The sequence below is a fragment of the Rattus rattus genome, chromosome 9 (assembly GCF_011064425.1).
Source record: "Rattus rattus isolate New Zealand chromosome 9, Rrattus_CSIRO_v1, whole genome shotgun sequence".
Lineage (NCBI taxonomy): Eukaryota > Metazoa > Chordata > Mammalia > Rodentia > Muridae > Rattus > Rattus rattus.
The window spans coordinates 7,094,784-7,114,321 of record NC_046162.1 but is presented as its reverse complement, the minus strand read 5'-3'; the positions used below and the strand labels follow the sequence as shown (position 1 = coordinate 7,114,321).

Sequence of the window (19,538 nt, the reverse complement as noted above, 5' to 3'; positions counted from 1 at the left end):
AGTGCCACATTCACCTGTAGGACACAACAGTTTTGTGCTCCGTGGTCCTCAGTTTTTTTTTTGTTTGTTTGTTTGTTTGTTTTTGATGTCTAAATGTGGATAGAAATACACATTTTGTCCCTTCTCAGAAGGATGTGATTTTTAAAATTATTTTTTAAATTATGTATATGTATATGTCTGTGTGTGTAGAGGTGTGTGTGTGTGTGACCCACAGACTCCAGAAAAGGGCATCATATCCTCTGGAGTTACAGCCATTTGTTTGTGTCCTATGGATGCTGGGAACTGAACCCAGATCCTCCACAAGAGCAGCCTAGGCCCTTAACCACTGCGACATCATTTCAGCTCTTTGGGGTTGGGGGGTCTTCATAGGAATACACACAAAGCGTGGCTATTGACCGCGAACTCATTCCATAAATACTGCCTTGACACAGCTAGATCAGACTTGTAGCCAAACATCATCCAGATCAAGGCGATCAAGAAAATGAAGTCTTTGGCTCTGTGACCTTTACGTTTAGTAGTGAAGGTAGAGAGTAGATTCCGTAGTTTAAAACATGTCACGAGCGCGGGGAGGATGGGGTGTAATGAGGACGGGTGCCAGTGGATCTGCTTCAGTGTGCAGTACCGGGTCAGGCTTTTGTAGGAATTGGTGTCTAAACCTGTATGCAAGGGTCCATGGGAGTTTGCTGGGTAGGATCTCCTCATTTAGTCCTCATAACTACACCCTTTGGGCCCCATTATCCTCATTTTCCAGGTGAAGGAACCGAGACTCAGACAGGTAGGATGGCGAGCTCCTGACAGGACACGGTAATCAGATGGCAACCCCTGGAAAGCATCCTGACAGTACCCACAGTTTAAAACAATCCAAACCAAACAAGCAAACAAACCGACAGCAAACGGCTGTACCTCGCTGTGTCCTGTGGCTCTGTGGTTCCAGCCCTAGGAATGTAGGCCACAGAGAGAGGTTCCTGTGTGGAAAGAGGTTCAAGGGAGGGATGAAGACAGTGCCGCTGCCGGAGAAAGAGGAGTGGGACCAAGCTAGATGTCTATAAATGGGTTAATGGTCTATAATGTGTCTATACATGGGTAAAGCTGAGGTAACCCTGATGTCAGCAATGGAAGAGAGCAAATCAAACCCGTGTTGCTCCTGGGGAGACACAATATAAATACATAGGCAAAGAGAAAAGCAGAGGACAGCAGACTGGCTTTGTTGTTGTTGGAGATGCTTTCTTTTATATTATTAATTAATTTATTCATTCACTTTACATCCCGATAGCAATCGCCACAAACAGCCTCTCCCCGTCTCCCCGTCTCCCCTCTCCTCTGAGGAGGAGGAGGAGCCCACCCCGGGTTGCACCTTTAGGCCTATGCAAGGTTTGGCTCTAAGCGGTTGTAACCTTGGCAGTGGTGGCTGTCGATAGCCTGTGATGGGCCTGCTTGCATGGAAGCTGACTAACTCCATGGCAGGGTGGCACCTCTTGCTGCCCAGTCTGTCCTTTTGCAAGTCGGGCCTGTGGCATCCTAAAACACTTTCCCCTGAGCAGCCAAGTTGCCAGCCTGTGCTTTAGTACAAAAGGAGCTACCTGGATGTTGAAAAGAAAACAATGAGACGGGCAGATACTTTCCTGCTCCTACCATGGTCCTACCTGGTGAGCACATCTCCTCGTGTCGCCTTTACTGCAGCCCTCTGCAGTGAGCACCGGGTTATGCCAGTTTCCCAGATGAGTTTGCTGAGGTGCACCGCCACCGTGGGCCTTCAGCTTTCTGGACTGTGACCCATATCAATACTGTCACCACCATGCTCATCCTTTTGATAACTTTCCCTATGTCTGCGTTCAATGATTGTTCTGTTTGGTGTCACCACAGCTGGGGGAGTGGGGGAGTGGATTCCATCACTGTCTTTCAGAGTCAGCATCAGATCATATACCTGCAAAACTTACAGCAGCTGAGAATTATCAAATAGGCAGGCCAGAAAATTGGTACTTCTAGCACATTCCCAAGGGATGCTTCTGATGGTCCCAGAACCAGGCTCTAAGGCCTTGGAACAGAGGGGAAGGCAAGCGCAAACTGCTTTAAGTCAGAATGGCTTGTGGGCCGGCTCGTGTCAGGTGGATCAGGGAGGGTACCCTGTGAAGCCCTGACTTCCTGAATAGCCTTATCTTTCACACACCTATACTTTCAGGGCAGGAACCGGCTCACCAGAGATCCCAGCTGGGCTGAGTCATTTGTCTTTCAGAAAGGAAAACAACAGAAGTGCCCCAGCCACAAGAATCCAGCTCTAAAATTCCCCTTGACTGATCCCATTGTCGGAGAGGGGGAGGCACTGCTAGGGCCTAGAGAGATCCATCCATTGTCCTTGCTTTGGCCAGGATGTTAATTTTGGAGTCCGTGCCAGTTAGAAAATTGCAGAGCACACAATTAAACTGGTCTCGCCTCTGTCTTCTGCCGTCTTTATAAATTATTCACGTTAGCCGGCGTTTAATATGCCTCCCCCACGTCAGACCCTCTCCATGACTGCTCTTTTTTTTTTTTTTCTTTCTTCCCTACAGCTGTGGAACAACTATTTTCATCTGGCAGTGGCTTTTATCACTCAGGACTCTCTACAGCTGGAGCAGTTCACGCACGCTAAGTACAACAAAATCCTGAATAAGTAGGTTGCATTCTTGGATTGTTTGAGAGTGGGGAGCTTCCTGAAACACTCCAGAATAGAGCTAAAAGCCGGCACTTCTGCTCCTTCCAGGTATGGGGACATGAGACGGCTCGTGGGCTTCTCCATCCGTGATATGTGGTACAAGCTTGGTGAGTACCATGCCCCGAAAGATGCATCTTTGTGTGCCCAGCGCCTTCCTGAAGACCAGTCCTGACCCTGTCTTTCCCAGCCAATGTAATCTGTTCCTCCTGTGTGATGCCCTGAGGGCCTGTGAAGTCAAACAGGAATTGGTAAGAGAGGAGGAGGCAGGGCTGCTGTTACACATCCCAGGAATGGCCGTAGCTATTCTGCATCCTGCTTCCTGGGTGACGTGATCCATAAAATATTTTCAAACCTCACAGGGGTAGGAGAATGGACTCTCTGGGAAATAATAAGCCCAGACGCTGCCCCCATGACAGTGAGCTGCAGGGATGGTTTGTGGGTATTGGTGAAGAGAGGGATAGAAGCAGAGGGACCGTTATTGACCATTCTGAGTGAAATCTGACGAAGGAGACACTAATGAAACTTCATGCCATATCCTTTAGGACCGCCCCTGCTTTCTCTTACTCATCATGAAACCCCAAAATGGGAGTTGTTTGTCCGAGCTAAGAAAATTGAACATCTCAGAGTGTATCTTTCATTCCAGGAGAACGGAAACCAGTAATCCTGCTTACAGACCAGATTTGTGGTGAAAGATGGGTGGGTGGGTGAACTGATGTCCATGAAGAGTGAGGACCTCCATCTCTGACATTAGGCTTTCTCCTTGACTCTCTGGTGTACAAATGCCCTGCCCTGGGCTTAGCTACTGGCTCTCTTCAGTAGAGGAATTTATAAGGAGGGTTTGCCTCTCTTGGGCTTTTAGCCTTAATGAACATTTCAGGCTTCACTTCCTACTTCCTTAGAACCTGTTCCCTGTCAGGTTTTCTGGATAACTTTTAGGGTAAGAGTTGTCCTCTGGTAGGAGGATGTACAATACAGTGTGTGGTAGCCAGTCTGATTTCTGTGGTTGGCGACCATCTGACTCCAGCTAAGACCACATACTTGATGACGGTGTATGTGGGGGGGGGGTAGGGAGAGAAGAGAGAGAGGCAGAGAGAGAGAGGGGAGGGAGGGAGAGAGAGAGAGAGAGAGAGACAGAGAGAGAGAGAGAGACAGAGAGAGAGAGAGAAAGAGAGAGAGAGAGAGAGAGAGAGAGAGGGAGGAGAAGTGGAGGGGGAGGGGGAGAGAGAGACATTGACTCACAAAATCTAAAGCGGCAGGGTAAAGGACCTAGCCCTAAAATGCACTGTCACAGCTCTACCTGGAGCCTTGGTCAGTCATGTACAAGCAAACCTCAAGCAAGAGAATGTAACATCCCTTTTCCTTAGCTAAAACAAACAAACAAAAAACCACCACCTTCCAGTGTGCCTATGAAGGTCATAAAAGTGAAGACTGAGGCGGATGTCGTACATGCATCTGGTAATTGTTACTCCTATTCCTGCCCTGGCCCAATAGGGTGGAATCTAACTGTGTTGTGGGTGCACTGTACACCTTTGCCATCAAAGTTCAGTCCAGTGTACACTACCAAGGCCCCCAAAATGGGCTCCAAGCAGTACTCCTAAACAGTAAAGCAGGGAGAACTATATAACCCATAAATACTCAACAACATGGGTGCTGCCAACGTCTGCAATAGATAACCTTTGGTTTTCCTAGGTACTTCTCCAGAGCCACACTGGGGACCTGGGTCATCTCTTTGAGCTCTATTCTCTAAGAGGCTACCGATGCTCTCCCCAGCTGTGACTATTAAAACCTCTTCAGATATTGTGACTTCTCCCCTTAGGCATAGCCTCTTACTGTGTGCTTTATCTGGCTACTTTCGATAAGGAAAGGGCTATCAGAAATAAGAAATAGCTGGTCTCCCATGCCATTTGTGTTAGTTGGCTTTTCGTAGCCATGCCCCAAATAGCCAAGAGAACAACTTGGAAAACTCCACCACTTGGCTCATGGTTTCAGAGGCTTCAGTCCACCAGCCTTGGCTCTGTGAATTTGGAGATGTGGTGAGATGGAACATCATGGTCACCTCATGATGGAAAAAAAGCAAGTTTGGGGGGTTGGGGATTTAGCTCAGTGGTAGAGCGCTTGCCTAGCAAGCACAAGGCCCTGGGTTTGGTCCCCAGCTCTGAAAAAAAGAAAAAAAATAAAAGCAAGTTTGGATGGCAAAATATAGCCCCACCCTACCACAGACTTACTTCTCCCAGCCAGACCCTGCCTCTTAGAGTCTCCATTTCCTCCAGAAAAAAAAAAAATAGTTGACACCAGCTAGATAGCAAACCTTTAACCCTGGAGCCTGTGGAGGACACTGTGTGTTCAAATCCTAACATTATTATTTGCAGACACATGCGAGAGCTTAGTGCTGCAGGTAGGCTCCAATCCAAAGCAACAGCCAGTGGCTGCAGCTCTCCAACCGCTTGCTATCTGGCTGGAATATAAGCCCGTCGCTACCACATCTTCCGAGTTTTTCAAAAGAAACCAAAAACTTAGATCCTTCAAGGCCTTCTCATGAATATCAATGGCGATGAATTGAATGTTTTCAAAATATCCCATGCTCTCAGCGAAAGAATGGCGTTCCGGCTTGCATACTTTATTTTGACCAACAGGGACTAGCTGAGGCTGTGGTGGGCCTCCGTTCCCAGCTCCACACCCCAGGCTCTGCCAGAATCTCAGAACGAGGAGCTGTGCTTTGTTCGTCCCGAGCAGTTCCACACGGCCTGCTCTCCTCTGAACATCCCTCACCGCGCTGTTTTGCACACAGAAGATTTTATTTAGATATAGATTATGTTTTGGCAGGGAGTCTTGTGCTCCCAATTATGCTGATGAATGAAAAGCTGTTACCAAATATTCCACCTGCTTAGAATCACAGAACATCGGGGCTGGAAGGGCCCTTTAGAGAGCATATTGTCCGGCATTTTTCAAGCATTTATTTTTAGCCAAGGGCCAATAAAAAGAAGAATTCACGCTTGATAAGTAAATGGGATAAAGGTGGAAATATTATAATTAAGGTGATCATGGGGCAGGAAGCCCACTATAGATGGCTTTCTGATGCCCCAAACAGACCCCCGGGGGATAATTAGAAAAGGGATTTATAGGATCCAACCCTTATTTTACCACAGAGGAGAAAGGGCTTGGCTACGTAGTGGGTTAGAGGTGGAAGCTTGAAACATGATGGCTGGAATGCTTGCTCAGACGTCACAGACATCTCTGCTGCTCCAAGTGCCTGCAGAATGAATTAGCACAATTAAAAGGCCTATCATCTGGAGGCTGCGAGAAAAGAGCCATTGATTGCGGCTGCCCTTGGGGATGCTGTTTGCTGAGATAGCAAGGAGTTTCTGAAGAACAATAGTAAAAGCAGAGAGGCCCAAGCCACCCTAGGTGTCACCTTTATGCTATACTCTCACAGCACCCTGCTTGTCCCAGAGAATACCACTGCATTGGCCTTCCTTAGGAGGGCCCTTGTTCAGACATGATGTCTACTGCAGGAGACAAAAATCAAAGGACGTTTTGACAAAAGCACCGCCCTTCGCCTTTTGGCCAGGCTTCTGGGGAAGAAGAAAGAACATCAGCACGTGCACACACACACACACACACACACACACACACACACACACACACACACACAACAGGCTTCCATTTGTTAGTGACATGGCTGCCTTCTTCCTTGTCTCATTCAGAATTAGGAGCTGAGACCTGAGGCAGGGAGGATGAGTGGCTGCCCCATTGACATCCTATCCCGTTGCTCTGTGAGATTCTGGTGTTAGCACACTAATGAGATTAGCTTGATAATCCACACTCGGACCAAGCTCCGAGTTCATTAGGGACCGATGTACTGAGACCACTACACAGCTAATGATGGCCTTTAAAGGGCGGCTCACTGGATAGCTGAGCTCTCCGGAGCTGCCTTCCCTGATTACCCATACAGTAGCTCCTCTCCTCCTCTTCCTAGCTGAGTAGAGGTGGATAATGTTTGTGTTCATTTCCTTTCCTTTCTTTTTTCTTTTCTTTCCTTTTTTTTCAGGATTGCAATTTGCTCAGCCAACAATGTCTTAGAGTCAGTGTCGGTCATGTGACCCACATCTGTCCCTTGGAAATATCAGCAGAGACATACTTGTGTGTCTTCAGCAAAGTATTTCTTCAAAGAGGGACGAGGGCTGGAGGAGAGGGAGAGGGGCTACAGAGTGGACTCAAGAGCACGGCACATCATTATTCTGCTCTTTCTCTCTGGGAATGATGGCTGGAGAGGCAGCAACTGTCTTGACGCCTTGGGGACAGCATGGGGGATGGAAATGATCCCATCTTATCCGATTCACAACTCCAAACCGACCGTCTTCTGAGGTCTTCTTAAGGAGGAAAATGAGAGCTTTGGCTTAGCCTTGGTCGCCAGATTTCCATTGCACTAATAAATCAACTAATTTGGTCTCTGGTTTTAAAGGTCACGTAGCTGCCATGGGTCAGGAGAAGCAGAAAGACACACCCAGGGCCAACAACAAATGCTTCCTCGGGCTGCAGTTAGAAGAATTTGTCTTTAGACCCCCAAGTCTGATCTTCTTATGAGTAATTTTTTTCCCAAAGAGTTATGCTTTCAAATGATGTGAAATAGCCAACTAACTATGTTTTTCCGAGACTACAGATAATGAGTAAATCATCATGCATGTTAGTATTTGAAATTGCGCTTCAATGCCAGCAGCAATCAGGAGACCCAGCATCAGTATCTTCTTCTCATTAGGAAAATCTGCAGCAGCCATGTGATTATAGAGAACTGATTGTGAAGCTCATCTCAGGCTCGAAGGTTATTTAACGTTCATTCTTCTGGGAAGAGTCTAGGCTTGTGTGCGTCGGCGCTCGCTCGCATCTATGCTGGTCAGGGAGAGGAGGCATGCGGTGGGAGTGCTTGGTGAGGAGGCCTACATAGTGTTAGGAGCCCAGCCATTTAAGAGCTCCTGCATTCTGTGTTTTGGAGTCCTGGACCGACGCCAATGGTGTAGCATTCTAACCCTGGCTTTCTGCTTGGTATGAGGTAATGCTCGTTTTATAAATGACTCTATATTTAACCCTTCCATGTTCCCTTCATGTAAGGTCCAGATCATGTGTAAACAGTCATCATGGGAAGGAAAGACAGTAGCATCTTGGCCACATATGGGGGATGAGCACTTCCGGCAAACTCAGAAAATAATGGGAAGGTTGAAGGGAAATGAGCCACGATTTATATCCTCTATGCAAAAACCACTGTCTATAGAGGGACATTTGGAACATTGCTTTTTAAAGTGAGATGATATAGTACAGGAATCATAGAAGAAATGGCTCTTTTTTTAACAACGACAAAAAAGATTTTACTTATTTATGTTATGTATATGAGTACACTGTAGCTATCCTCAGACACACCGGAAGAGGGCATCAGATCCCATTACAGATGGTCGTGAGCCACCATGTGGTTGCTGGGAATTGAACTCAGGACCTCTGGAAGAGCAGTCATTGCTCTTAACCACTGAGCCATCTCTCCAGCCCAAGAAATGGCTCTTAAAACACATCCAAGAGTGTGTGGTCCACATCAGGATCGGAGCGAGGATGCAGCAAGGCGAGTGTTTCAGGAAACACTCAGCAGCCCAAGCGAACACACTTCTTACACAGGCTGGGATGATGGGCTTCCCAGAAGAAATTGCAGTATGGTGCTAGAGAGCACACCCATCCATACATGTAATAGAAAATGTTGAGCACTGTCGTGGGCAGAATAACAGAAGACGTGGACCGTGATACCCTGAACAGCAAAGGATGGGCATGTGAGCAAATTAAGGGTTCTTGTGGTGAGGGTGCCTTGGGTCATCCAGATGGGCCCAATATAATCACGAGGTCCTCATACATGAAGAGAGAGGCAGGAGAGTGAGAACCAGATATTTGAGGAAGTTCCGTGACCATTATAAGGATGAAGGTGGGAGGCCATTAACCAAGGAGTGGAAGGACGCTGCAAGGGCTTGATGGGGAAGGGAATAGATTCTTCCTTGGACTTCTGAGCTCATTCGTGTGTGTTCATACATTGATCTTTTAGTACAGTGAAACCCATTTCAGACTTCTGATCTCCAGGAGTGTGATATAATTAATGTGTTTGAAGTTATCAGCTGGTGGTGACTTAGGACAACAAGAGCTGGAATCCACTGTAAGCGCCTTCTAAAGGTCATGTGACTGAGGTTAAAACTGAAAATGGGCCAGCGACAGAAGCCTGGTCCCATTGATTCACCCATTTGAAGTTTTCCATTGGTTGCTTGATGGCCACCCTCTACTTAATGTCTGTAAAGGTGAAATAACTGTAGGGTAGACACTTGAGGCACACAGAGAGCCTATGAGGACCCTGCAGAGTGAGCATGCCATGGTCCACCCAACAAAAGAGCCAAAGTTCTTCCTTCTACACACTGGTCCTATTGAAGTAGAATGTGGGCCAAGTATCTTGTTTTAACCTCTGTAGTATCTACATTATCAGATTGTTTAAAAGGCCTGGCCATGTGGTACTTGTGTATACCAGTGGTACCAGTCCTTTGGAAGTGGATACAGGAGGATCAGGAATCTTCAACTACATAGGGAGTTCATGGCCAGCCTGGGCTATAGGAGATCCTGTTCTAAAAGACGAAGGAAGGGAGAGAATTGAAATGAGCAATTAATTAGTTTTAACTGCACAGATGTACATTATAATGGGGTTATATACCAATAAATCCATCATAAGTTGAGTACACTGTAAGTGAAAAATATATTGCAACCCCCCTGCCCCAGCTTAAAAGCCCCACACACTGGAGTGTTGGCTGCTTTTTCCCAAAGTGGTGATGCTGCTGGGAGATGCAGCTCTCTGTGTCAGTCTGACATCAAGAGAGAGGACTGGTCTGCAGAAAAAGAAGGATCCAAATTCAGAATTCAAAATATAGACCTGGAATTGGAGCTCAGTGCTAGAATGCTTGCCTGACATCTACAAGGCCTCAGGTTCGATTCTAGCACTAAAAAGAAAAAGATAAATAAAAATAAAACTCAAGATAATTTTTATGTACCAGTGTAAAGTTGAATATCCTAAACTTAATCTCTTATAAACTAGGGATGCTCTCTATTTAACTTAAAGTTTCATGACTTTAATAGACGATCAGCATAAAACATAATTAAGATTAAAAAATGTATTCTTGTGTAGACTTTTGTATGCTTAGAGTACACTGACCTCTGGATAGCTGTACCTCAAGTGTTCAAAAGACACATGGCTCACAGCATCTAGATTGGACCTTAGGACTCTGAAGAATGCCTAAGAGTTTACTCTCAGGGCCCATGTGGGGTGAGGCTCAGAGTGGGGAGTGAGGCTGACACCACATGTGAAAGACCAAGGGAGAAGAGGCAGCGTCCACTGAGAGGCAGAGACAGGCTGTGGAGGGAAGGCAGGCGCTGGGGTGGATAGAGCATGAAGGGGCCTCCAGTCCAATGGCCTACAGAGAGTGATGCCTTGCACTCATCTCTGGAGGGGGGCTAGACAGCATTCGGTGGGCTTAAGAACACTATGGAGGACTGTGAGCGTGATAGCTTTAGAGGAAAATTCACTCCAATCCCCAGTTAATTCTTTGCAATAAAAGTAAAGTAAAGTTTAAAACAAAAAGCCGAGAAGTCTGGAAGTTTCCATGAAAAGGCTCAGTGGCTTTCACATAGTAGAGTGTTGGGGTTTTGTTGTGGTATAATTAATAAATTGCACGACCGGTTCCTGTGAGTTCCCACTCCTTGTGGATCTGCGGGCTCGTGCTGTTTCTCTGTCAGCCGCTTTCACACTCTGTCCCCTCAGTAAGTTGTTACCACGCCGGATACACACATGCGTTCCTCAGACCGTGCTAGTGTGGCCCCACACCACTCTAGCCCCAAGCATTCTGTAGCCTGGCACAGCTTCCTGTCAGGAAGTCTGTTCACACTCCCAACAGTCTAGGAGAAACATAACTCAACAGACTGTAACCCGGCAACCAGATTTATGTGTTAAATGCTCAATGTACAATACATCCACACAGCTAACTTACAACCAATCGATAAGGATATAAACCGCCCACCTAGATAAGATATAGTTTGCTCATCTAGATACACAAAATCCTGTACACATCCATCCCTTAAGAATATTCATAACAACCTTCATCTATGTAAAGATACACGGTGAGTATCATTCACCTCTGCTTCCATGTTGCTTCCCTGCAGCTCTCCCCTCGCTCAAGTCTCTCATCTCTAAAACTTTTCTCCCGCCCACCTTTCCTTCTTGTCCAGTGACAAACCTCGTTCTATCCTGTACCTGCCTTCACCTGCATAATGACATCAACCTACAGTTTTTCATTCTGCTCTTCCTAGAACCCAGTATCATGCTGAGCCCTCTCCACCACCATCTTTAATTAGCATCGATGCCGCTGAGTTCCCTCAGGCACCAGATACAGAAAAGCCCCACATCTCCATGTTTCTATTCACCCCACAACCTTCTATCACATACAGTAGGATTCTGCAGGTCCAGGGAGGTTGAGTGATGTGCTCAGTACCACAAAGCCATGGAGTAGAGTACTCAGACCTGACGAAGGGTGTCAGCCTCAGAGTCTCCATAGGCCTGAGGGAAGCGGGACCAGACGTCTCCCAATGCTGCGGGATGCTTTCCCAAGCTGAAGTTGGAAGGATAGATAGCTACACTCACAATTCTCCCTTTGAACAGAGTGATGCTTCCTTTGCTGCTGAGTCCCCAGGAGGTCTGGCAGACTCTGACATCCAGAAAGTCATAACCTGCCCTTGTTGTTGCTGTACATGCCGGGGTCTGTGACAGCATGTAGGGAAACACACAGTCCTGCCCACTTCTGTCCTGCAGCAGCCTCATGGGATCAGCAACCTGTCTAGCTTCCTTCTCAGACAGATCCCCACAGATTTCCTGTCATCCTTCCCTTGCTTATTCTCCCAGTGACCGCAGATCCTCGGTGTGCAGTTGAGTGGTGAGCAGTGCCCTGGACAGATGAGCAGCGTAGATAGGAACACACAGGGCCCCTTTGCATTCACATGCCTAGGCTTTTCCTGAACTCTCATTACCAACAGGAAACCCCCTCCACCCCCGAGTTAACTAGCTAGCTGATATTTTAAAACACCTTTCCAAAACTGTCTCTACCAGTGATATCCAGCATCTATTACATAAAACAAAACCAATACCTGTCCTCATTTTCCTACCACCATACAGCAAGCGGCAGGTGTGTTTCTCGAACTAGAATTCATGTTTGCTTGTTTTTTTGTTATTTTGGGGATTTTTTGTTTTCCTTTGGTTTTTTTTTTCAGACTGAGTTTCTATTCAATTAACTACAAATGTGTTCTCCCTATGAGTTTGCGTGCCTGTGTATATAAAGATATCCTCATCCATGCGCTCATGTGGTTATTTAAACAAAAATTCCAATGTGCCGTTTTTCATTAATAAAGGAATAAAACTTTCTTTTAGGAATAGTGTAAGCACCATTGCAATCAACGCATATTTAAAGATCAGCCTCTCTCTCTCTCTCTCTCTCTCTCTCTCTCTCTCTCTCTCTCTCTCTCTCTCCCCCCCTTTTCTAGTCTCCCAAATATCTCGACAGACTACAGAGAAAGCAGGTCAAAAGTATCTAAAAATCCCTAGCCCACAGCATGCTCATCCTTTATTTTAAAACATTTTAAATATATCCCCACTGCGCTGGGGCCCGCCGGTCTTTCTACGGGCCTTTGTTGCATAAGCAACATCAGTGTTCATGGAGGTGGATTCTCTGACAGTTCTAATTTACCCTCTGCCCATTACTGCACTCAAGTTTGAATTTAAAAGCCCTCCTGTTGTGTGAAAGAGATCTTGAAGGACAAAGTCAGGAACCTAGATTAGCAAGTCCTAGAGACCAGGGTGGGCTGTGTAAAAGCAGGTTCCTTTTGTCTGTCTGCAACAGCATGAGGAACTGAGGATCAAGTCTATTCCAAATGCCTTCTGCGATGGGGCTGATCACTCAGCAAAGCATTTCTACGCTGAGCAGCTCTGCCTGACTTCCTCGTTTACTTTTCCTAACTGCAGGCTTTCCTTCGGCCCTGGGTTTGGAGGAAATCCTCCGACATTGAGCCTCATGATGGCCTTTCCTCTCAACTTCATTTTCTGCTTTGACTGAAGGGCGCTGCGCCTGGCTGCACACTGTGCCGCTTGAGTTTCTGTGACCATGGAAGACCTCTGTCCCATGTCTAGCCTAACAATGGAGGAAACCAGATGTGCTCCTGAGTTGTAGAGTTCAAGGGAAAAGAGGGGCCACTACTGATGACACATTCATGGTGTCAGCTTCAAGGGTGGCAGTGCTGGAATTTGGCCCTAACTCCACGGGGACTCTGCAAATCCTAGGTGTTTTTCTCTCTTCTTCGCCTCTGTGACATCTGATTGATGCCCATGCTCTGCTCAACAGGCTGTTTTCTGTGGTTCATTTTGAGAAAACAGCATGGTGGCCATAGTTAATGCTCTATGACCTATGTCGCAGGCCGTTCAGTTCAGTGACCCGACAGCTCACTAAATAATGGCTCTTTTATGAGAGAGAGACAGAGGGAGAGAGAGAGAGAGAGAGAGAGAGAGAGAGAGAGAGAGAGAGAGAGAGAGAGAAAGGAACATTACATGTGTGCACACATGACACATGGCACACATGTGGAAGCCTGGGAACTCCCTTGGATGTTGGTCCCTGCTCTCTACCTTGCCTGAACTCTTTGTCATTTTCCCAATTGCTTGCACCAAGCTAACTGCTGTCACCTTCTGGGATTCTCCTCCCATAGGATCACTGAGATTACATACACTTGTGGTACTTGTTCATGGGTTCTGTGGGTTCAAACTCAGGTTCTTATGCTTCTGTAGTAAATCCTTTACCCACTGGGCCATCTTCCCAGCCCATGGTTCATTTCTTCTTAAAAAAAAAAAAAAATGGCCCTCTGGCACAAATACTATTGTTACCTTAAGTTGTAGGAGAGGGGATTGAGCGCCCCAAAAGTGAGATAACCTTGCTCACCATTGCACATCTATTTGATAAGTTTCCATTTACAACTTCGAGATTCAGAATCGGGTGCCCTTGGGTGCTTTGTCTTTTCTATGGGGGGCTGATACTGCTTTGATCCTGTGTCAAGTGCACAAAGGCATAATTTTACATGTCATCTCAAGAGCTGGGTTTGCTCAGCCTTTTGTGAGACACCATGTCAAATAACCGGTGACCGAGAGAGCCAGGTTAAGCACTTTCCTCATTAAACGGACACTGGCTGGGCTTCTAATCTGTCCTCTGCTCGATGTTAGCAAAATGACAAGTACAGGTGCAGGTTTCTGCCTGTGTGGAGCTCAGGAGGTGTCAATCAAAGGAGTCCACGAGCAAAGACATTTCAGAATTGGGTGAAAGGCAGGGGGTATGTGTGTGGAGCAGAGTAGGTACCTGTTTAGCTGGGGTAGAGGGTGAGATGCAGAAGGACACCTACCTTCCTGTGTCTGAGCTAAGATGGGACCCGCGTGGGGACGGGGGTTCAGGTGATGAAGCAGGCAGGGAAAGCATCCTCAAGTCCAGCTTTGGAGCAACAGAAGCCGGCAAGCCCGTGGCACTGGAATCAAGCTAGTGCGGCTGAACTGCCAACAGAAGGGGATGCCCTGTAATGAGGCAGAGGCGTCGGGAGCTGAGCTCCATCTGCCTTAAAGTGCTGCATTAAATCCCACTACCGCTAACCAAGCTATTCTACAGCTTCTTAGCAGAGAGATTTGCTTTTCTTGTTTCAGAGAGCCATTGTAAGACACATTTTATCCAGATCCCGGGAGCGTGGCTCCCGATGCAGATTTAACTCCAAGCATGCCTGCACACCCACCACCATCATTTCTTTTCAACCAGGGCCGTGTCATGCAGAGGCGTGATGCAGGTGGAAGCCCTCACCAACACTGAAGTGCTTACCGCACACTGTCACCGTCACTTTTGTGTGCCATCCACCTTCATAAAGGGGCCTTGCTCGGGATAGCGCATATTCATCCATTAGCAAGCTCACCCATATGGAATGCTCAAAGCTTCCTGGCTCCCAGTAAACAACTATCAAAAAGTTAACTACCATGTTGACGTCCCTTCTCCTTTCAACTTTCAAGAGCAGGACCATCCCGGTACTGTTTCATGTGCCCTTTGTCCTTCTTCTTTTTGCAGGCCAGAACAAAATCTGCTTCATCCCAGGCATGGTGGGACCTATATTAGAGATGACACTTATCCCGGAGGCTGAGCTCAGGAAGGCCACCATCCCCATCTTCTTCGACATGATGCTGTGCGAATATCAAAGGACTGGGGCTTTCAAAAAGGTAAATGAATGACGGTGGAAATTCATGCCAGCATTCCTAACCCTCAGGCCATTTCTCCCGTAATGATACCCCCGTCCCATCTGCCTGTGCTCCACTGAGAGGCTTCCACAGGACGGGGACATTATTCGTGTGCCTAGAATGAGCTGGCACATCACATTTGGTCAGTATTCTATCACAGTTCCTGCCTGGGGCCAATATGAAAATGCCCTTTCTTGCCCTGCTCTTATCCCAGCCCATTCTCAAGCTCTGGGAATCTTACTTCCAGACCCAATGGCTGCCCCTGCCATCTCATGCTTGCTTCCAACATCGTCTAGCATTTCATCTTCCTGAATGACTTTGAACATCTGCATTATCTAGAGGGGGAAACAAAAAGTTCTATTAGCCAAGCATCGCATTCAGGCTCAACTCGAAAGTGGACAGCAAATGGAGGATAATCTTCCTTGGAAGACTTCTGTAAGAGACCGATTCTAAGCTCCCTTTCTTCAGGGTCCTTAGATGAGCCATAGTTCTGTGGCTCATTGATTCTCAGGTTCTTGCCTACCAGAGGTCATGCCTAGCAGTTGATATTTCAGGTCCACCCTCCCCATGTCCACCTCCACCCTGAATGGCTATTGAGCTTGTCAATCATTCCCTCAATTCTCTTCTCCACTCTACCCACTCTCAAGCCATCCCTGAATGACTTTCTCCCACAGAGTGTTCTTTATATTTCTCCTGCCTGTTCCTTCTCTATCATTCGAAACTGGTGCTGTAAGGTACATCCCAAGCGCTGGGTCCTTTAAGAGGTCGTTGCTTCCTGCTTGTCATCTTGTGTTTGTGGGCATTGGCCATCCTGCCCTGACTGTCGTCATTTCTGTATGACTATCGGTCTCATTCTCAACACCACCTAATCAGAATGGCATGGATGACCATGGCAGACATGAGCTGGTGTTCACAGTCTGTCAAACGTGCTGTGCACATTCCTTAGTTTTAGTTCAGGTGGTCTCTCTTATTATCTTTGAGATTGGTGACAGCAACAACCAACTTGCAGAAATTCGAGAAGTAAAATTTTTACTGGCGGTTGGTGTCTTAATCGGATGCGTACCGGTCCTTGGTATTTTAATCAAAGAACACAGACATGTGTTCTTTGTAAAGGCACACAGACATGACCAAGGAGCAGAGATACAATTCCAAAGCAAATGGATAACACAGATCAGACACACTGTCAAGAGTGCTAGCAGGCCACAGGAGTGAAAGAGTACCAGGGTATAGCTTATATTTGAGGCTCCCCCTCATAGAAAGGATGTGATGATCACTAAGGGTTATAATTCAGGTGCTTACCTGCTTTGATGAACAGATTATAGTTATCTTTTTCTACTTCCCATGAAGCATATGATTTTAATCATATTCATGTCTCATTATGCATAGATGTAAGATGATAAATAGGAATTTTTTCCCAAACAGATCACTTGTAGAACAGTTTGTCTTACTGTATATGCAGCCCAAACCATTGTAGCCTGTGGATGAAGTCCCTACCATCTATACTAAGACATGGCTGCTGAGAATATATTTGAATAGAAGCTATCTACAAAAGGGGAGTCTTTGATGGTTGTTAGGGACACAAGCACTACACTTTTCAGAGTTGGCTCTATGTGTGCCTTGGTGCAGGCAGGAGTCTTAGATTGTGTGTGTGTGTGTGTGTGTGTGTGTGTATGAGTGCAAATAGTACATGCAAACTGGGGATCTTAGGTATATGCATATAGCCCAAACTAAGTGGAGTCCCAGGTGTTAAGCTATTCCCTATGCTTAATGCCCCAAAATGCACACATCTAGACTGTGGCAAGGCAGAGCTTACAATACACAGGTTAACATTATCCCAAAACCCACGCTCTGACCAATGTATTTTCTAGTAAACACCTGCTGAAAAAATGAAAGCTTTCTAGGGCAGTGCTACCAATCCGACAATATCCTCCAAGGAAGAGTGTTTCCAGTGAAATACCTTGGGCCACCACTGTACATTGCAACCCTTCTTGGAGATTCCTGGTGTACACTAACCAGGAGCTGACTGACATATTGCATGACCAAGTTTATTCTTTAAGACTTTTATGTATTGTATCCATCATTCTTTCAAATCCAAGTTTGAAAACAGCACTTATATAAGGAATAGGGGCCTAGTTTGTTGTTATGATGGTACCTTTATAAACAGACACTTTACATGTCCCCCCTTCCCCTGGGAATACTGGTAGCTCCCAGTTCCCAGAAAGACCCCCTTTGCAGTTAGCGTGAGACAGAGGAGTGCAGATGGAGAAAGGAACCCTACTGGATCCCTTGGTCTGGAGCAACCTGGAAGTGATATTTGCCCAGAATGAGTATCTGGAGACAGTTTAGGATGAACTGCCATCTAAGGGAAAATGAAGCATGAGGGCCCTGAAGCCACAAGGCATTAGGTGAAGAGCCATCCTGCCACCCTTCAGAGCAGCACTTCCCATCAGCTGACACCTTAGAAGAGGTCATGAACACAGGCATGCAAAAACAACACCCTTGCATCCAGTGACTGGCAGCGTACTAAACAATCTGGTGACTGTCTGATTGAGACCTCATTTTAAGCATGTCTCCCAATTGCTTCTTTTCCCTGCTCCCTTATCAAAAGAGACAGGACAATCAGGCTGCCTAATGGGGCAGGTGCCCTTGTGAAAACTATCTAGAATGTTTCATGGGGGCTCAGCTGGGAAAGGAGTTGGCCCAGGCTGAGTCTTTGGGCTAAGAGCAAGTGAGGGTGGAAACTGTTCTCTTCAAAGGAGGCAGGCAAGGCCCCCACTGAGTCTCATACAGCCATGACATCAGAGCCAGTTTGGAGTCTAGAATGCCAGCGATCTCTTGAGCAAACCAGTCTGAGTACATTATTCCCAAACAATCTGAGAGGAGAAAGACCTTGTATCCCTATTAGAGAACCCGGATTTCCCAGAGGAGCTAAGAGAGCTGAGAGAACGAGACTGGGCCTTTGCTCTCAGTTCATATTAGGTTTTCTGGCCTAGAACTAATTGCCCAGCCCTTCTTTGGGCTCTTTGTTACTCAATTGCCTGGAGAAATCCTAGATAGCTCAGGCCTCAGGCTGTAGAAAGGCTATGCTGTCTCCTGGTTCATCTGCAGAGACCAAGATTGACTCAAGGGTATTATAACCAGCTGGACATGAGTAAGGAAGGTGTTAGACTCTAAGCAGCTAAGTCTGCTGGGGGATAAGTGATGGAGGAGAGCAAACCCCAGGAGAAGTCTCTCTGTATATACCCAACTCCTTGTTCAACTCAAGGCCTGCTTGTCCTGTTTCTCCCTTTAGCCCAAATCCTAAATACTGCTGTCAACAGACAGATACAATTGGTGTCCTCTTCATGAGGGCAATCTTCCCTCCCAGACCATTTCAGAACTCTGTCACTGCTTAGGATGAGGTGCCCTATCCCCAGCCCATATACACAATGAGTCTTTTGTTGAAGAGGACATGTTAAAAAGAGCAACCTAGGATTGGCCACGCCATGGCTGTCATCCTCCTGTAGGAGAAAAACTCACTGTCCTCCCAGTGATGTGCAACCATAGCATTCATCTGGTGGGGTGACTTGACTACACTGTGCCAGGCCTGCCTGTAGGCCAGAGCTGGTCCCTTAGTCCAAAACTCCCAGCAATCTGTAAGCACTGAACACTAAACTTGGATGTCAAGCCCTCTCCATCCGTCAAGTCCTCATCCAACCACATTTCATGAAAGAAAAAAAAATACTCAGCATAGAAAAGGGAATTCCAGGGAACTTTTAAAAATAATCTTGTCTTGGCAATGTAGTCAAAGGCAAGAGGGAGCAAGGAGACTCCAAGGAGACAGCTTTAGAAGTTGGAGAACACCAATCATTGCTTAAGTGATCCCCTGTGGTAGGAAGACTAGCTGCTTTCAGGCTACTTCTCTGTGGATGAAGGAAACCAAGACTTTCTGAAAGGTGGTTTTAGGGCCTGAGAGCCCAGGATAGAAACTGTGGAATGTCATGTAAGGCAAAGACTTCACAATGGAACTGTGTCCCAGTTGACCAGAGGACTGACCCCTTAGCAAGATATGGGGACTGATATTCCAGATAGAAGCAAACTGGAAGGAGAATGTAGCCTTCAGTCACAGTATCTAGCACTGTGTTTGTACACAATATGAGCTCAATCATTGCTGAGTTAATTAGCAGATCAAGAGGTCAGTTCAGCAAGTTCTACTAAGACTGAATCTTGGCATGGAGTAGGCGCGTGGTGATTCTAATGGTCTGGACCAGGAATGAGAGAGATCAACACACACATGTGTTGCGAACACCTCTGTGCTCTGCAGCCTAAGACTTCTATTTGGGTCTCTCCAGTTCTGTCTCCTCATTGGTAGTATGAATATTATACCATCGCAAATTGGAGCTCTTGATGGGATGCATGGGGTCAGTTAGAGACCAGATCAAGAAAAGGCTACACTGGTTCCCACAGGCCTCTCTTGTCACATGACATCATCACCTTCAATTTGAGTCAATC

At 46.6% G+C, this 19,538-nt stretch overlaps 1 protein-coding gene across 1 annotated transcript in view; it reads left to right on the top strand.

Annotated features, from left to right (window-relative positions):
* LOC116909210 (dedicator of cytokinesis protein 2-like) overlaps positions 1-19,538 on the top strand; it is an 82,155-nt gene that overhangs the window by 11,210 nt on the left and 51,407 nt on the right. The window contains exons 3-5 of the mRNA XM_032912712.1: positions 2,547-2,647; positions 2,738-2,796; positions 14,881-15,029. Coding sequence (XP_032768603.1) covers positions 2,547-2,647; positions 2,738-2,796; positions 14,881-15,029 — 309 coding nt within the window. The remainder of the gene's footprint in view (positions 1-2,546; positions 2,648-2,737; positions 2,797-14,880; positions 15,030-19,538) is intronic.